General features: G+C 44.6%; 1 protein-coding gene across 1 annotated transcript in view; it reads left to right on the top strand.

The window, feature by feature from the left end:
* Positions 1-12,500, top strand: part of camk2a (calcium/calmodulin-dependent protein kinase II alpha) — a 31,031-nt gene that overhangs the window by 11,228 nt on the left and 7,303 nt on the right. The window contains exons 4-13 of the mRNA XM_025911062.1: positions 3,999-4,053; positions 4,706-4,771; positions 4,855-4,927; positions 5,451-5,553; positions 6,709-6,792; positions 7,106-7,200; positions 7,348-7,470; positions 7,558-7,641; positions 7,853-7,895; positions 8,940-8,980. Of these exons, the coding sequence (XP_025766847.1) occupies positions 3,999-4,053; positions 4,706-4,771; positions 4,855-4,927; positions 5,451-5,553; positions 6,709-6,792; positions 7,106-7,200; positions 7,348-7,470; positions 7,558-7,641; positions 7,853-7,895; positions 8,940-8,980 (767 nt within the window). The remainder of the gene's footprint in view (positions 1-3,998; positions 4,054-4,705; positions 4,772-4,854; positions 4,928-5,450; positions 5,554-6,708; positions 6,793-7,105; positions 7,201-7,347; positions 7,471-7,557; positions 7,642-7,852; positions 7,896-8,939; positions 8,981-12,500) is intronic.

Raw genomic sequence — 12,500 nt, forward strand, 5'->3', positions numbered from 1 at the left:
ATTTATGCTATGTCTTCTAATGATGCTGCCTAAGGGAAGCATGTATAATGTAAATAGAATTGGTCCTAGCACTGAACCCTGTGGAACTCCATAATTGACCTTAGTGTGTGAAGAGGACTCTCCATTTAGATGCACAAATTGGAGTCTATTAGATAGATATGATACAAACCACTGCAGTGCAGTACCTGTAATACCTACAGCATGTTCTAATCGCTCTAATAGGATATTATGGTCAACAGTATCGAACGCAGCACTGAGGTCTAGCAGGACAAGCACAGAGATGAGTCCACTGTCAGAGGCCATAAGAAGATCATTTGTAACCTTCACTAAAGCTGTTTCTGTGCTGTGATGAGCTCTGAAACCTGACTGAAACTCTTCAAATAAGCCATTCCTCTGCAGATGATCTGTTAGCTGTTTGACAACTACTCTTTCAAGGATGTTTGATATGAAAGGAAGGTTGGAGATTGGCCTATAATTAGCTAAGACAGCTGGGTCTAGAGATGCTTTTTAAGTAAAGGTTTAACTACAGCCAGCTTGAAGGCCTGTGGTACATAGCCGATTATTAGAGATAGGTTGATCATATTTAAGATTGAAGCATTAATTAATGGCAGGACTTCTTTGAGCAGTTTTGTAGGAATGGGGTCTAAAAGACACGTTGATGGTTTGGAGGAAGTAATTATTGAAGTTAACTCAGAAAGATCAATTGGAGAAAAAGAGTCTAACTTAACATCGATGGTACTAAGAGTAGCTGTAGATAATATTACATCTGTGAGATGATTATTGGTAATTTTTTCTCTAATGATAAAAATTTTATTTGTGAAGAAGTTCATGAAGTCATTACTAGTTAACGTTAAAGGGATTGTTGGCTCAGTAGAGCTCTGACTGTTTGTCAGCCTGGCTACAGTGCTGAAGAGAAACCTGGGGTTGTTCTTATTTTCTTCAATCAGTGACGAATAGTAAGATGTTCTGGCTTTGCGGAGGGCTTTCTTATAAAGCAGCAAACTATTTCTCCAGGCTAAATGATGATCCTCTAAATTTGTGACACGCCATTTCCTCTCCAGCTTACGAGTTATCTGCTTTAGGCTACGTGTTTGAGAATTATACCACGGAGTCAGGTACTTCTGATTTGAGGCCTTAGTTTTCACAGGAGCTACAGTATCCAGAGTCGTACGTAGTGAGGAGGTAAAATTATTAACAAGATAATCGACCTCTGTTGGAGTAGCGTTCAGATAGCTGCTCTGCTCTGGGGTGGTACAGGCTTTCCTGGAAACATTACTGATAATACAAAGTATACGTGAAATCCATGATCTTGATCCTCCACACTGATACTGGTTCATTTCAGCTGGACTTAGACAAAGACGTCTTTGTGGAGGCTGTGACCCCAGAAGAGTTCTTCTTCTTGAACGATGTGGCTCTGCACCCGCCTCTTTATTGTTTTAAATGACACCGACTGAGATGGTGCAGATATTTCCTTCAGTCCAGCAGAGCGCTGCACAGGACCGACACAGCAGAGTACTGCCGTAAAACAAGTCCCAACTAAACACATGACTTCAGTGTTGTTGTTCTGAAATCGATCAGCACGCTGGAGCCTGAGCTCGTACGATAGCAGCAAAGATGGATGTCTGTGGTAAACGTAACCACGGGCCTAATGTTTCAGTCTCTGAACGGCCCCCTGCTGAGCAACAACGCCCCCTGTAGGACAGGATGTCCAGAGAGTCACAGTTCTACATTATATTAGGAAATCTCTGACATCACCTATCAGGAAGCTACATCCATAGTTTATGAACAATCTTTATGTTTGATCTGTGATGTCATCAGTGGGCGTGTCCTTAGTGTAATATCTGTGATTTATTAGTGCTGAGAGTCTGCTCTGTGCACTGAGGCAGCAATGTGAAAACCCTGTGGCTGTGCAGCAGGATGCCAGAGCTGCCTCTGAGCCTGCAGCTCGACTTAATGAGTGTTCATCAGATCATGTGTGAGCCTCCTCTCCTGGTAATGACGTTACAGCGAGCAGTGAGCTGACTGCAACATGAGGAGCTCCGTCTGACGCACAGGGGGCTTCACTCCGTCCTCAGATCAGCCTGTGGACAATTTAATGAGTGTGTGGGAAACGCCTTAGAGCTCAAACCACTTAAAGGCAAACTGATCTGTGTGCGGCCGCCACTTCCTGTGAAAAACTCAGAATAAAAGCCCAGCAGGAGGTGCCGCTGCCGTGGGCGGGTCCAGTCTGAGCGCCGGGCACAGATCCTCACACCGAAACCTCCAAAAAACAAACTGTGTGCCCAATGGAGTCCAAACAAACTCACCGCCGTCAGTCAGATGTTCAAATATGACCTCACGTGGACCCGGCCGGCCAATTGGCAGCCTGCAGCTGAACAGAGCAGCCAATCAGAGCCTTGTGTGGGCAGGCGATGCTCTACAGATACTGAGGAGTGTTACGTAACCCTGAGTGTGTGTGTGTGTGTGTGTGTGTGTGTGTGTGTGTGTGTGTGGTGTTGCTAGGCAACACAGTCCATAGGTGAAGGAATCAAAACCATCTATCCTCCTACACACACACACACACACACACACACACACACACACACACAGTACCTGTGTGAAAGCACTCAGAAAGAAATAATCAGGTTTTCTCTCAAAGCACTCCTACACAGTACAACAGCGGGATTTAATGTGTGTGTGTGTGTGTGTGTGTGTGTGTGTGCGTGCACGTGTGTGTGTGTGTGTGTGGGCAGCAGCTTCTCTCTCCTCAGCTATAATACTTCCTATTATACAATATAAGCAGAGAGCAGAAACAGACGCCTTCAGTCGGGCTCAGAGACGTCATCCAACAAGTTTCTCGAACTGCGAGGACACCCGTCACAGGAAGGACCTGATTAACTGTGACACGGCGTTTAAGAAACTCCATGTTTGATTTTCCAGAACAGAAATTTGAACGTTTGCTCTGTGAAGTCAGGATGAAACGTCCTCTCGCACATCGCTGCATAAATCACTAAAACCAGGACAACTGTCCTGATGTAAATCATCAGTTATTAGTTTAAACTGGACCTCTTCTGCTTCTCCTCACTTCCTGTCACATGACTCCTGCCCCTGAGCTGGATGTTCAAACATGAAGTGTGTGAATGGTCTTGGTGTATGTGCAGTGAACCCTGTGAGCCCACAGCTCAGGCTGCTCAGGAATATTCAGTATCACAGCTTTGTAGAAGCCATTCAAAGCTCCTGTTTGTGATGCTCACCCAATCAGAAGCAAGAGGGGAGGAGCTTAAACTCAACGTTTCAAACTAAGGATGAACTGAGTCTGAGTGTCAGATAAAGAAGGCTTATTCTGAGTCGCCTGTGAGGACTGATCGGTTTGTACAGTTTGTTTTTTTTTATTGATCCCCGTGGGGAAATTCTTCTCTGCATTGAACCCATTCACTCAGTGGGCAGCCACCAGTGCAGCGCCCGGGGAGCAGTGTGTGGGGATGGTACCTTGCTCAGGGGTACCTCAGGGTAGCCGTTCAGGGGATTAAATGTGTCAGAAGAAACCAGCGTGGCTGATTGGCCCTTAGCCCCGCCCAGCCTGGACGGCACGCTCACTGACACATTATTAACAGCCACAGACACTGTGCAGTCTGTGTTCAGCTTCATCTCTAGCAGTTTCCTGTATGTATCTAAAACCTGCAGCCTTCTAACATCCAGCAGGGGGCGCCTCCTCTGCCCTGATTGGATGCAGTGTATGAGGAAATGAGCGTCCTGGTCAGCTGATCTTTAAGTTCAGTGAGGTGATAAGTTTGTGATCTGATTGGTTAAAACAGGAAGCTCATTTTGGAGATGATGGTCAGAGTCACAGCAGAGCAGGAAGCAGGAAGGCTTAAGGGTGGAAGAGGAAGAACCAGTGAATATGACCTCTGACCTCGCCCAGCAGCTACTCATCACGTGTGGCGAGCGGCTGCGTGTGCGCTCTGTGGGGCTGACGTGGTGTAATGTGAAAATAAAAGGCCTTTCTTTCTGTCTTCCAGTTCGGCTGCATGACAGCATCTCGGAGGAGGGGCATCATTACCTCATCTTTGACCTGTGAGTGTCTCCTCATGCTGTTTGTGACACACCTGAGCTCCTCACATCCACACTGAAAACACCATGAAGGCTCCATGACGCCACCAGTGGGTGGTGTCACGGTGGCTACAACTGTCCTGTATATCGTGATTTTGACCCCACCCACACCCCTTTCTTACACCACCACCAATGAAAATCACAGAAATCAGTGAGACGAGCAAACAGAATCCAAACATTCACACAGAGGTGAAGCACATCTGTCGACAGGTAAGCCTGCAGCTTATCCACCCAGTTTCCCTCCACCCTCAGCTGCTACATTCAAAGCCCCTCCAGAGTCTTTACACCAGAACTCAACTCAGGGTTGTGTAGTTTCCTGACGGTGTGTGTGTGTGTGTGTGTGTGTGTGTGTCTCACGGTTGTGTAGTTTCCTGACTGTGTGTGTGTGTGTGTGTGTCTCAGGGTTGTGTAGTTTCCTGACGGTGTGTGTGTGTGTGTGTGTGTGTGTGTCTCAGGGTTGTGTAGTTTCCTGACGGTGTGTGTGTGTGTGTGTGTGTGTGTGTGTGTGTGTGTGTGTGTGTGTGTGTGTCTCAGGGTTGTGTAGTTTCCTGACTGTGTGTGTGTGTGTGTGTCTCAGGGTTGTGTAGTTTCCTGACGGTGTGTCTGTGTGTGTCAGTGTGACAGGTGGAGAGCTGTTTGAAGACATCGTAGCGAGAGAATATTACAGTGAAGCTGATGCCAGGTAAGAGACGCACTCTTCAGACTTCTTCTGTTTCTGTGCTGAATCTGCTGCTGACCTCTGACCTCTGACCTCTTTCTGAACAGTCACTGTATCCAGCAGATTTTGGAGGCGGTGCTACATTGTCATCAGATGGGCGTGGTCCACAGAGACCTAAAGGTACCCGACACGTCTGATGACATGATCTCTGACAGCTCCAAATGTCCTGAACCACACTTCTGTGCAGCAATACGATTGGCTGCTGGGGCCAGTGGGGGAGGGACATCTTTACTGCCACAGTACTGTCTGTGATCTTATTGGCTGTGTGACCGCCGAGTTCTGTTAATAACCTGCTAATAACCAGCAGCAGGAAAATAGATTAAAATTTGAAATAGGTCTGGCTCATTAAGCCTGAATTATAGCATGTGTGATGATTTAACAGCCGCTCACACAAACACGGTGTTTACATGACAAACAACACACCAGTGTTACACACAACAGTAATCAGCTGCTCATCAAAACATAAGCAGCTGATTACAGCAGACGGGTGAAGTGAGCCCAGAGCTGCTGGTCTCTGATTTAAGACGGGAAGGAGAAACCAGTAAAACCAAGTCCTCTAACACTCCTGTTAGCATCGTTAGCGCCTTTCATGCAAACCAATGCAGTTAGAGTTAGCGTGTTAGCATGTCTGTTGTGTCTGCAGCCTGAGAACCTCCTCCTGGCCTCCAAGTCCAAAGGAGCAGCGGTGAAACTCGCCGACTTCGGCCTCGCCATCGAGGTGGAAGGAGACCAGCAGGCATGGTTCGGTAAGAGCACCAAGTGATGGTGATGGTGATGATGTTGGTGACGATGATGGTGGTGGTGATGGTAATGATGTGATGATGATGGTGATGATTGTGTTGATGATGATGGTGGCGATGGTGATGAAGATGATGTTGATGGTGATGATGGTGTTGATGGCAATGATGATGGTGACATGATGGTGATGATTGTGTTGATGATGATGATGGTAATGGTGATGAAGATGATGTTGATGGTGATGATTGTGTTGATGATGATGTTGATGGTGATAATGGTAATGATGGTGATGATGGTGACGATGATGAAGGTGATGATGATGATGACTATGATGAAGGTGATGATGTTGATGATGATTATGGTGACGATGATGAAGGTGATGATGATGATTATGGTGACGATGATGAAGGTGATGATGATGATTATGATGACGATGATGAAGGTGACGATGATGATTTTGATGATGATTATGGTGACAATGATGTTGATGATGGTGGTGATGATGATCATGATGACGATGACGAAGGTGACGATGAGGAGTTTGATGATGATTATGGTGACGATGATGATGGTGATGATGATGCTGGTGATGATGATCATGGCGACGATGATGATAGTGATGATGGTGGTGATGGTAATGATGATGGTGATGCTGATGCTGGTGATGATGATCATGGTGACGATGATGAAGGTGATAATGATGATTTTTGATGATGATTATGGTGACGATGATGATGGTGATGATGGTAATGATGATGCTGATGCTGATGCTGGTGATGATGATCATGGTGATGATGATGAAGGTGATAATGATGATTTTTGATGATGATTATGGTGACGATGATGATGGTGATGATGGTAATGATGGTGGTGATGATGATCATGGTGATGATGATGATGGTGAAGATGGTAATGATGATGCTGATGATGATTATGGTGACGATGATGATGGTGATGATGGTAATGATGGTGGTGATGATGATCATGGTGACGATGATGATAGTGATGATGGTAATGATGATGCTGATGCTGATGATGGTGATGTTAGTGATGATAATGATGGTGATTATGATGCTCTTCATTAGTCTTATTAGTTCTGCTTTGTCACATAAACAAGGGTTTTCCAAAACAGCAGCTATGTGTAAACATGTGTTTGTTTTCAGGCTTTGCAGGGACTCCAGGATATCTGTCTCCAGAGGTCCTCAGGAAGGACCCATACGGGAAAGCAGTCGACCTCTGGGCCTGTGGTGAGACTCTACTTCCTGTTTCTACCGTTTCTTCTTTCTTTATGTTTCCTCCACTCATGTACAGTTTGTTTATTTTTACTCAGGGTTTATGTCCAGGGTGTTTTTTTCACGTTTATTAGTGTTTTTACTTTCTTTATTTTCAGTCTCTGAGGACGTTTTTTCTCTTTTATCTTTCACGTGTGTTCATTCTTTCTTCCTCTTTCATATTTTAAGTTTTTATGGTTTTTCTGTCTGTCTGTGGATTTTATTATATTTTATTGTATTTTTTTTCTCAGGTGTATTTATTTACATTTTTTATGGTCTTCTGTCTCAGGTGTGATTCTCTACATCCTATTGGTCGGTTATCCTCCATTCTGGGATGAAGATCAGCATCGTCTGTACCAGCAGATCAAAGCTGGCGCCTATGATGTAGGTCACATGACATCACAACTGTTCACCTGTACTTTATCGACATTTTAACCATTGTGGGCGGGGCTTTAACCCTTTTGTTATTACAGTTGTTCTTATTTCAACTCTCCTCTCCTTGCCTCCTCTCCCTGTGTCCTTGCCTCCTAGTTTCCTTCCCCGGAGTGGGACACAGTGACTCCTGAAGCCAAAGATCTCATCAATAAGATGCTGACCATCAACCCGGCCAAACGCATCACAGCTGCTGAGGCGCTCAAACACCCCTGGATCTCTGTGAGACCCTCTCACCTTTGACCTTTGACCTTGTTCTCTGTCCTGCTCTACTCCTCACGATGATGATGATGTTCTTCTTCCTCCCAGCACCGATCCACAGTGGCGTCCTGCATGCACAGACAGGAAACGGTCGAGTGTCTGAAGAAGTTCAACGCCAGGAGGAAACTGAAGGTGGACTTTCAAAATAAAACCATGAAATTTTAGTGGTTTTAGTGACTAAGGAGGAAAAGAATTTCCAAAGCTCAGATTTGTGGTCACGGCTGCTTTGTTGTTTTAAAGGAAATGTTGAAGTTAAATTCACATAATAACCGTTTTTACAAAATCACAAATAAATTCTGTCCTAATTTTCTTTGCTTTTATTTTTATCCCTTCTTTCCTTCAGGGAGCCATTCTCACCACCATGTTGGCCACCAGGAATTTCTCCGGTAAGACCCCCTCCCCCCAACCCACCCAGTGGGGTCAAAGGTCATGTACAATTTGAGGTTGTCTTCTATTAACTGTCAGCAAGTAACACAGCTTGTGTAGCAGCAAGTTTGACCTTTAACCTGCAGGTTTGTGTTCCAGTAGCAGGAGGTTAAACAGAGAAATCCACAAATCAGCTGCCAGCTTACACACAATAAACACGTTATCACTGTGTGTGTGTGTGTGTGTGTGTGTGTGCAGCTGTCCCAAGCATTCACACACACTGAGGTCTAAAGATAGCGGGGAAACCACCGTCACAGCTGCGGCAGCCAAAGCGACACACGCCAGGTTACAAAAAGACGAGACGTGCACAACCGGCTGAAACACCACAAAGACTGTGTCACATGACACATGGTGTGATGTCATAATGGGTGTGCGACACAGGCGGTGCGGCGAGCATGATGGCCCTGTCAGGACTCTTGCTGCAGCATTTTGGATTAACTGAAGGCTTTTCAGTTATCCTGATAATAATGAATTACAGTCGTCCAGCCTGGAAGTAATAAATGCAGACTGAAGTTAAATTAGCAGATATTTGAATGGAGTTTGGTCCTTGGTGTAAAGTGAATTTGTTGTTCTTGTCATGTGAGCAGAACAAACACATGTTGTGATACTGAGCTGGTTGTTCTGAGCTCTCTGATTGGCTGTTTGCTTCTGGAACTGAGCAGAGGACGTGTTTCCAGATGCACGTGTTCAGCGTGGACGCTCAGGAATGCGAGCACGCTTTCTGCTCTCCAACTATCTCAAGTTGGTCCTAAATTTGGCCTCGCCGCTCGCTGAGCGACCCACGTGTCACGCCGGGAACTCCCTGAATCTGCAGCAGGAAGTCTGAGTATTTTTACTCCGACATGTGACCCACTGTCTTCAGTCTGTGCTGCGATCAGACCGCCGGCTGAAGGGCACGTGGGCAGAGGTCCTGGGTACGATGCCGTCTCTCCTGTTTGCTGCTTTTGTTCCTTTCTTCCTGACTCTGCTGCTTCTCTCTCTCTTTGTTCTCATCCCTCGCTCAGGAGGAAAGAGCGGGAGCAACAAGAAGGCCGACGGAGTGAAGGTAACCTCATCATCATCATCATCATTGTTCAGTGTTATGATGTCTGACATAAGGTGAGCGTCACAGAGCTGGACTCCTACCTGCATGGCTCAGTGTCGTGTTCACTCAGTAATAAGATGATAAATGTTTCCTCTGTACAAACACATCAGAGGTTGGAGCTGCGATGCATCACCTCACAGCTGTTATGGTGAAAAGCCAGAAAATGATGAAAAAAAATCAACATTTAAGTCATAAAATAAAAAAGAAATAAAAATCTGAAAAACTGGATAAATGTAATTGAGGCAGAAAAGAAACAGAAAAATTAAAATAACATAAAACTGAAACAAAGGCTACGTTCACACTGCAGGTCTTAATGCTCAATTCCGATATTTTGATCAAATCCGATTTTTTTGTCTGCTTGTTCACACTACACATAAAATGCGACATCAAACGCGCTCTAGTGTGAACGCTCAAAGCGGACCGCATGCGCAAAAGAAGATGTCACACACAACTCGCTCTGTTTAGACCCAGAGCAAACAATATTGTTTGACTGATGGCCCTTAATATAAAGACTTCGGACTTTATGTTTCCAGATTTTTGCTTTAAGTTATTTTGTTATTTACATAATAATGTAAATAACCTAATAATGATCCTTTTTGCTGTTTTAGAGGAGCGGTGCTTCAAAGGATAATCTGCAGATTTCTGTCAGAATCTGCAGAAAATACAGTAAAAATAAAATGTTCACATTTCTCCAACGTTGTCTTCCCAACAGTTTCACCGGATGGTAGGAAATCGTTCGCGATGTCCTATCGGGCGCTTCTCCGGCGCTGATAATTGGCGTCTGTCTTGTGTCAGTGACGTAAAAGACGGATTTAATGCGACTTGACCGTTCAAACAGCAGTCGCTTTCTAAAACATCGGATATGTATCGGATTCAGTACCACATACGAAAGTGACCCAGATCGGATTTGAAAATATCGGATTTGTGCCGTTCACACTGTCATACCAAGATTGGATACGGGTCGCATAGGGGCGAAAAAATCGGATTTGATGCACTTTCGCCTGCAGTGTGAACGTAGCCAAAGTGTCAGTAAAGACGTGGATGTAGGACTGACTGTATGCAGATGACACAGTTATACACAGAAATAAGATCAAATATTAGCAATTGTACACCAGCTGCATGATTTCATACTGATTTTAAAATAAATGTGTGCTGGTCATTCTGCCTGTAAACAAAGGTCAGCTGGTGTAATCAGGTACAATATGTACTAGAGATGGACCGATCCGATATTACGTATCGGTATCGGTCCGATACTGACCTAAATTACTGGATCGGATATCGGAGAGAAATAAAAAATGTAATCCGATCCATTAAATATCAAAAAAGCAGCTCACAAAACTTGTGACAGCCGTAACTCGGCTCATAACCGTAGCACGTCGGAGCAGTGTGCGTCACGTGATAGAGCGGCTGTGTGTATTTGTAGCCTCGCTACCAAACCAGCATTTCATCTCCGAGGAAGTTATCCCAGAGAGAAGTAAAGCAAGTGTGTAAGTTCATCTCTGAATGTTTGTAAAGCGTTCCCATGTTAAGCTTAACAACCGATATATGGAGCGACTGCCTCTCTCTCTCCCTCTCCTGCCGCTACTTCAATCATGAAACTGATCAATGATCAGCTGATCGGCTTTTCTGTCGCGAGTCCGTCTCTCTTCTTTGTTTTTGGCCCACTTTGCACCAGAAAGAGGAAACCAGCGGCTGAACAACAGCAGCACGTTTAAGCTTGATAAGCTGTTGTTAGAATGTATTTAATATTACTTTCTACACCAGGATCCTTTTCTACGTAGCTGACGGCTGGTAACTGTGCAGGGGCGGATCTAGCAAAGTGTTGCCAGGGGGGCCGATAGGGCATTAACAGGGAAAAGGGGGCACAAAGACATACTTTTCTTTCTTATTCTTATTTAAAATGTCGAGCTTTTAATAAATAATTAAAATAATAATTAAATAATTTCCCTTTCCCTGGAGAAAGGGAATACATATGCAAGAATGCTCTTCATCGACTACAGCTCGGCATTTAACACCATCATCCCCTCAAAACTTGCCACGAAGCTCGTCGACCTTGGGCTGGGAACACCGATCTGCAGATGGATTCTAAACTTCCTCACAAACAGGCCCCAGGTGGTGAGAGTTGGTAAGCACACTTCCTCATCACTCATCCTTAACACAGGTACGCCCCAGGGCTGTGTGCTCAGCCCCCTCCTATATTCCTTGTTCACACACGACTGTGTTGCTAAACATGAGTCCAACATCATCATCAAGTTTGCTGATGACACAACCATCATAGGCCTCATCACAGGCAACGATGAGACGGCCTATAGAGAGGAGGTGATGGCACTGTACGAGTGGTGTCTGGAAAATAACCTGACTCTCAACATCAGCAAAACTAGAGAAATGATAGTGGACTACCGGAAACGACCAGTCAGGGAACACCAGCCCATCCACATCAACGGTGTCAAGGTCGAAAGGGTCAGCAGCTTCAAGTTCCTTGGAGTCAACATCACTGAGGACTTCTCCTGGACCCTTCACACAGACACTGCTATCAGGAAAGCTCGCCAGCGGCTTTACTTCCTGAGGAGGCTGAGGAGGTTTGGCATGAACGCCAGCATCATCTCAAATTTCTACAGGTGTGCAATTGAGAGCTTGCTGACGAGCTGCATCACAGTTTGGTACGGAAGCTGCTCTGCCAGCAGCCGTAAATCACTACAGAGGGTGGTGAAGGCAGCAGAGCACATCACTGGCACGAGGCTTCCTGCCATTCAGGACATTTATCACCAGCGATGCCTCCGTAAAGCACACAGCATCATCAAGGACCACAGCCACCCAGCACATCAGCTGTTCTCCTTGTTACCATCTGGCAGACGTTACAGGAGTCTGCCTGCTCGGACTACAAGACTTAAAAACAGTTTCTACCATCAAGCCATACGACACCTCAACCACAACACTTAAACACACACAACACAGCACTCAGAAGCTACCCTGCAGCTTCACAAGTACTCTGATTAATCTGCACTGGTCACTTCACTTTATTGTTATTGTAATTTATATTTAAAAAGTGCAATACTGTAAATTTCTGCTGCTCATTCCTGTGCAATATCCCATCTGCCCTCCCGTCATATTTCTTTTCAAGATTTTCTTATTTAATCACTAGTGTACATATATTTATATTTATAGATACATATATATTTAGTCATCTTTTCTCTTTTACCATGTCTCTCTAATATTTTGTTCTTTACTATTTTTCTATTTGTTATTTTATTTTATTATATTATATTTTATTATTTTTTTCCTACTGTATCATGCTGCTGAGAGACCGCTGCTCGTCAAACACATTTCATTGCGATGTTGACCCTGTGCTAACTTGCATATGACAAATAAAAACTAAACTAAACTAAACTAAACTAAACTAAACTAATTATCTGAATCTTACACCCAAAGTTTTAATCTGATGTAAAATGTATAGAAGTCCATTACTGTATATAGTAACTGT

The sequence above is a fragment of the Oreochromis niloticus genome, linkage group LG10 (genome assembly GCF_001858045.2).
Source record: "Oreochromis niloticus isolate F11D_XX linkage group LG10, O_niloticus_UMD_NMBU, whole genome shotgun sequence".
In the NCBI taxonomy this organism is placed as follows: Eukaryota; Metazoa; Chordata; class Actinopteri; order Cichliformes; family Cichlidae; genus Oreochromis; species Oreochromis niloticus.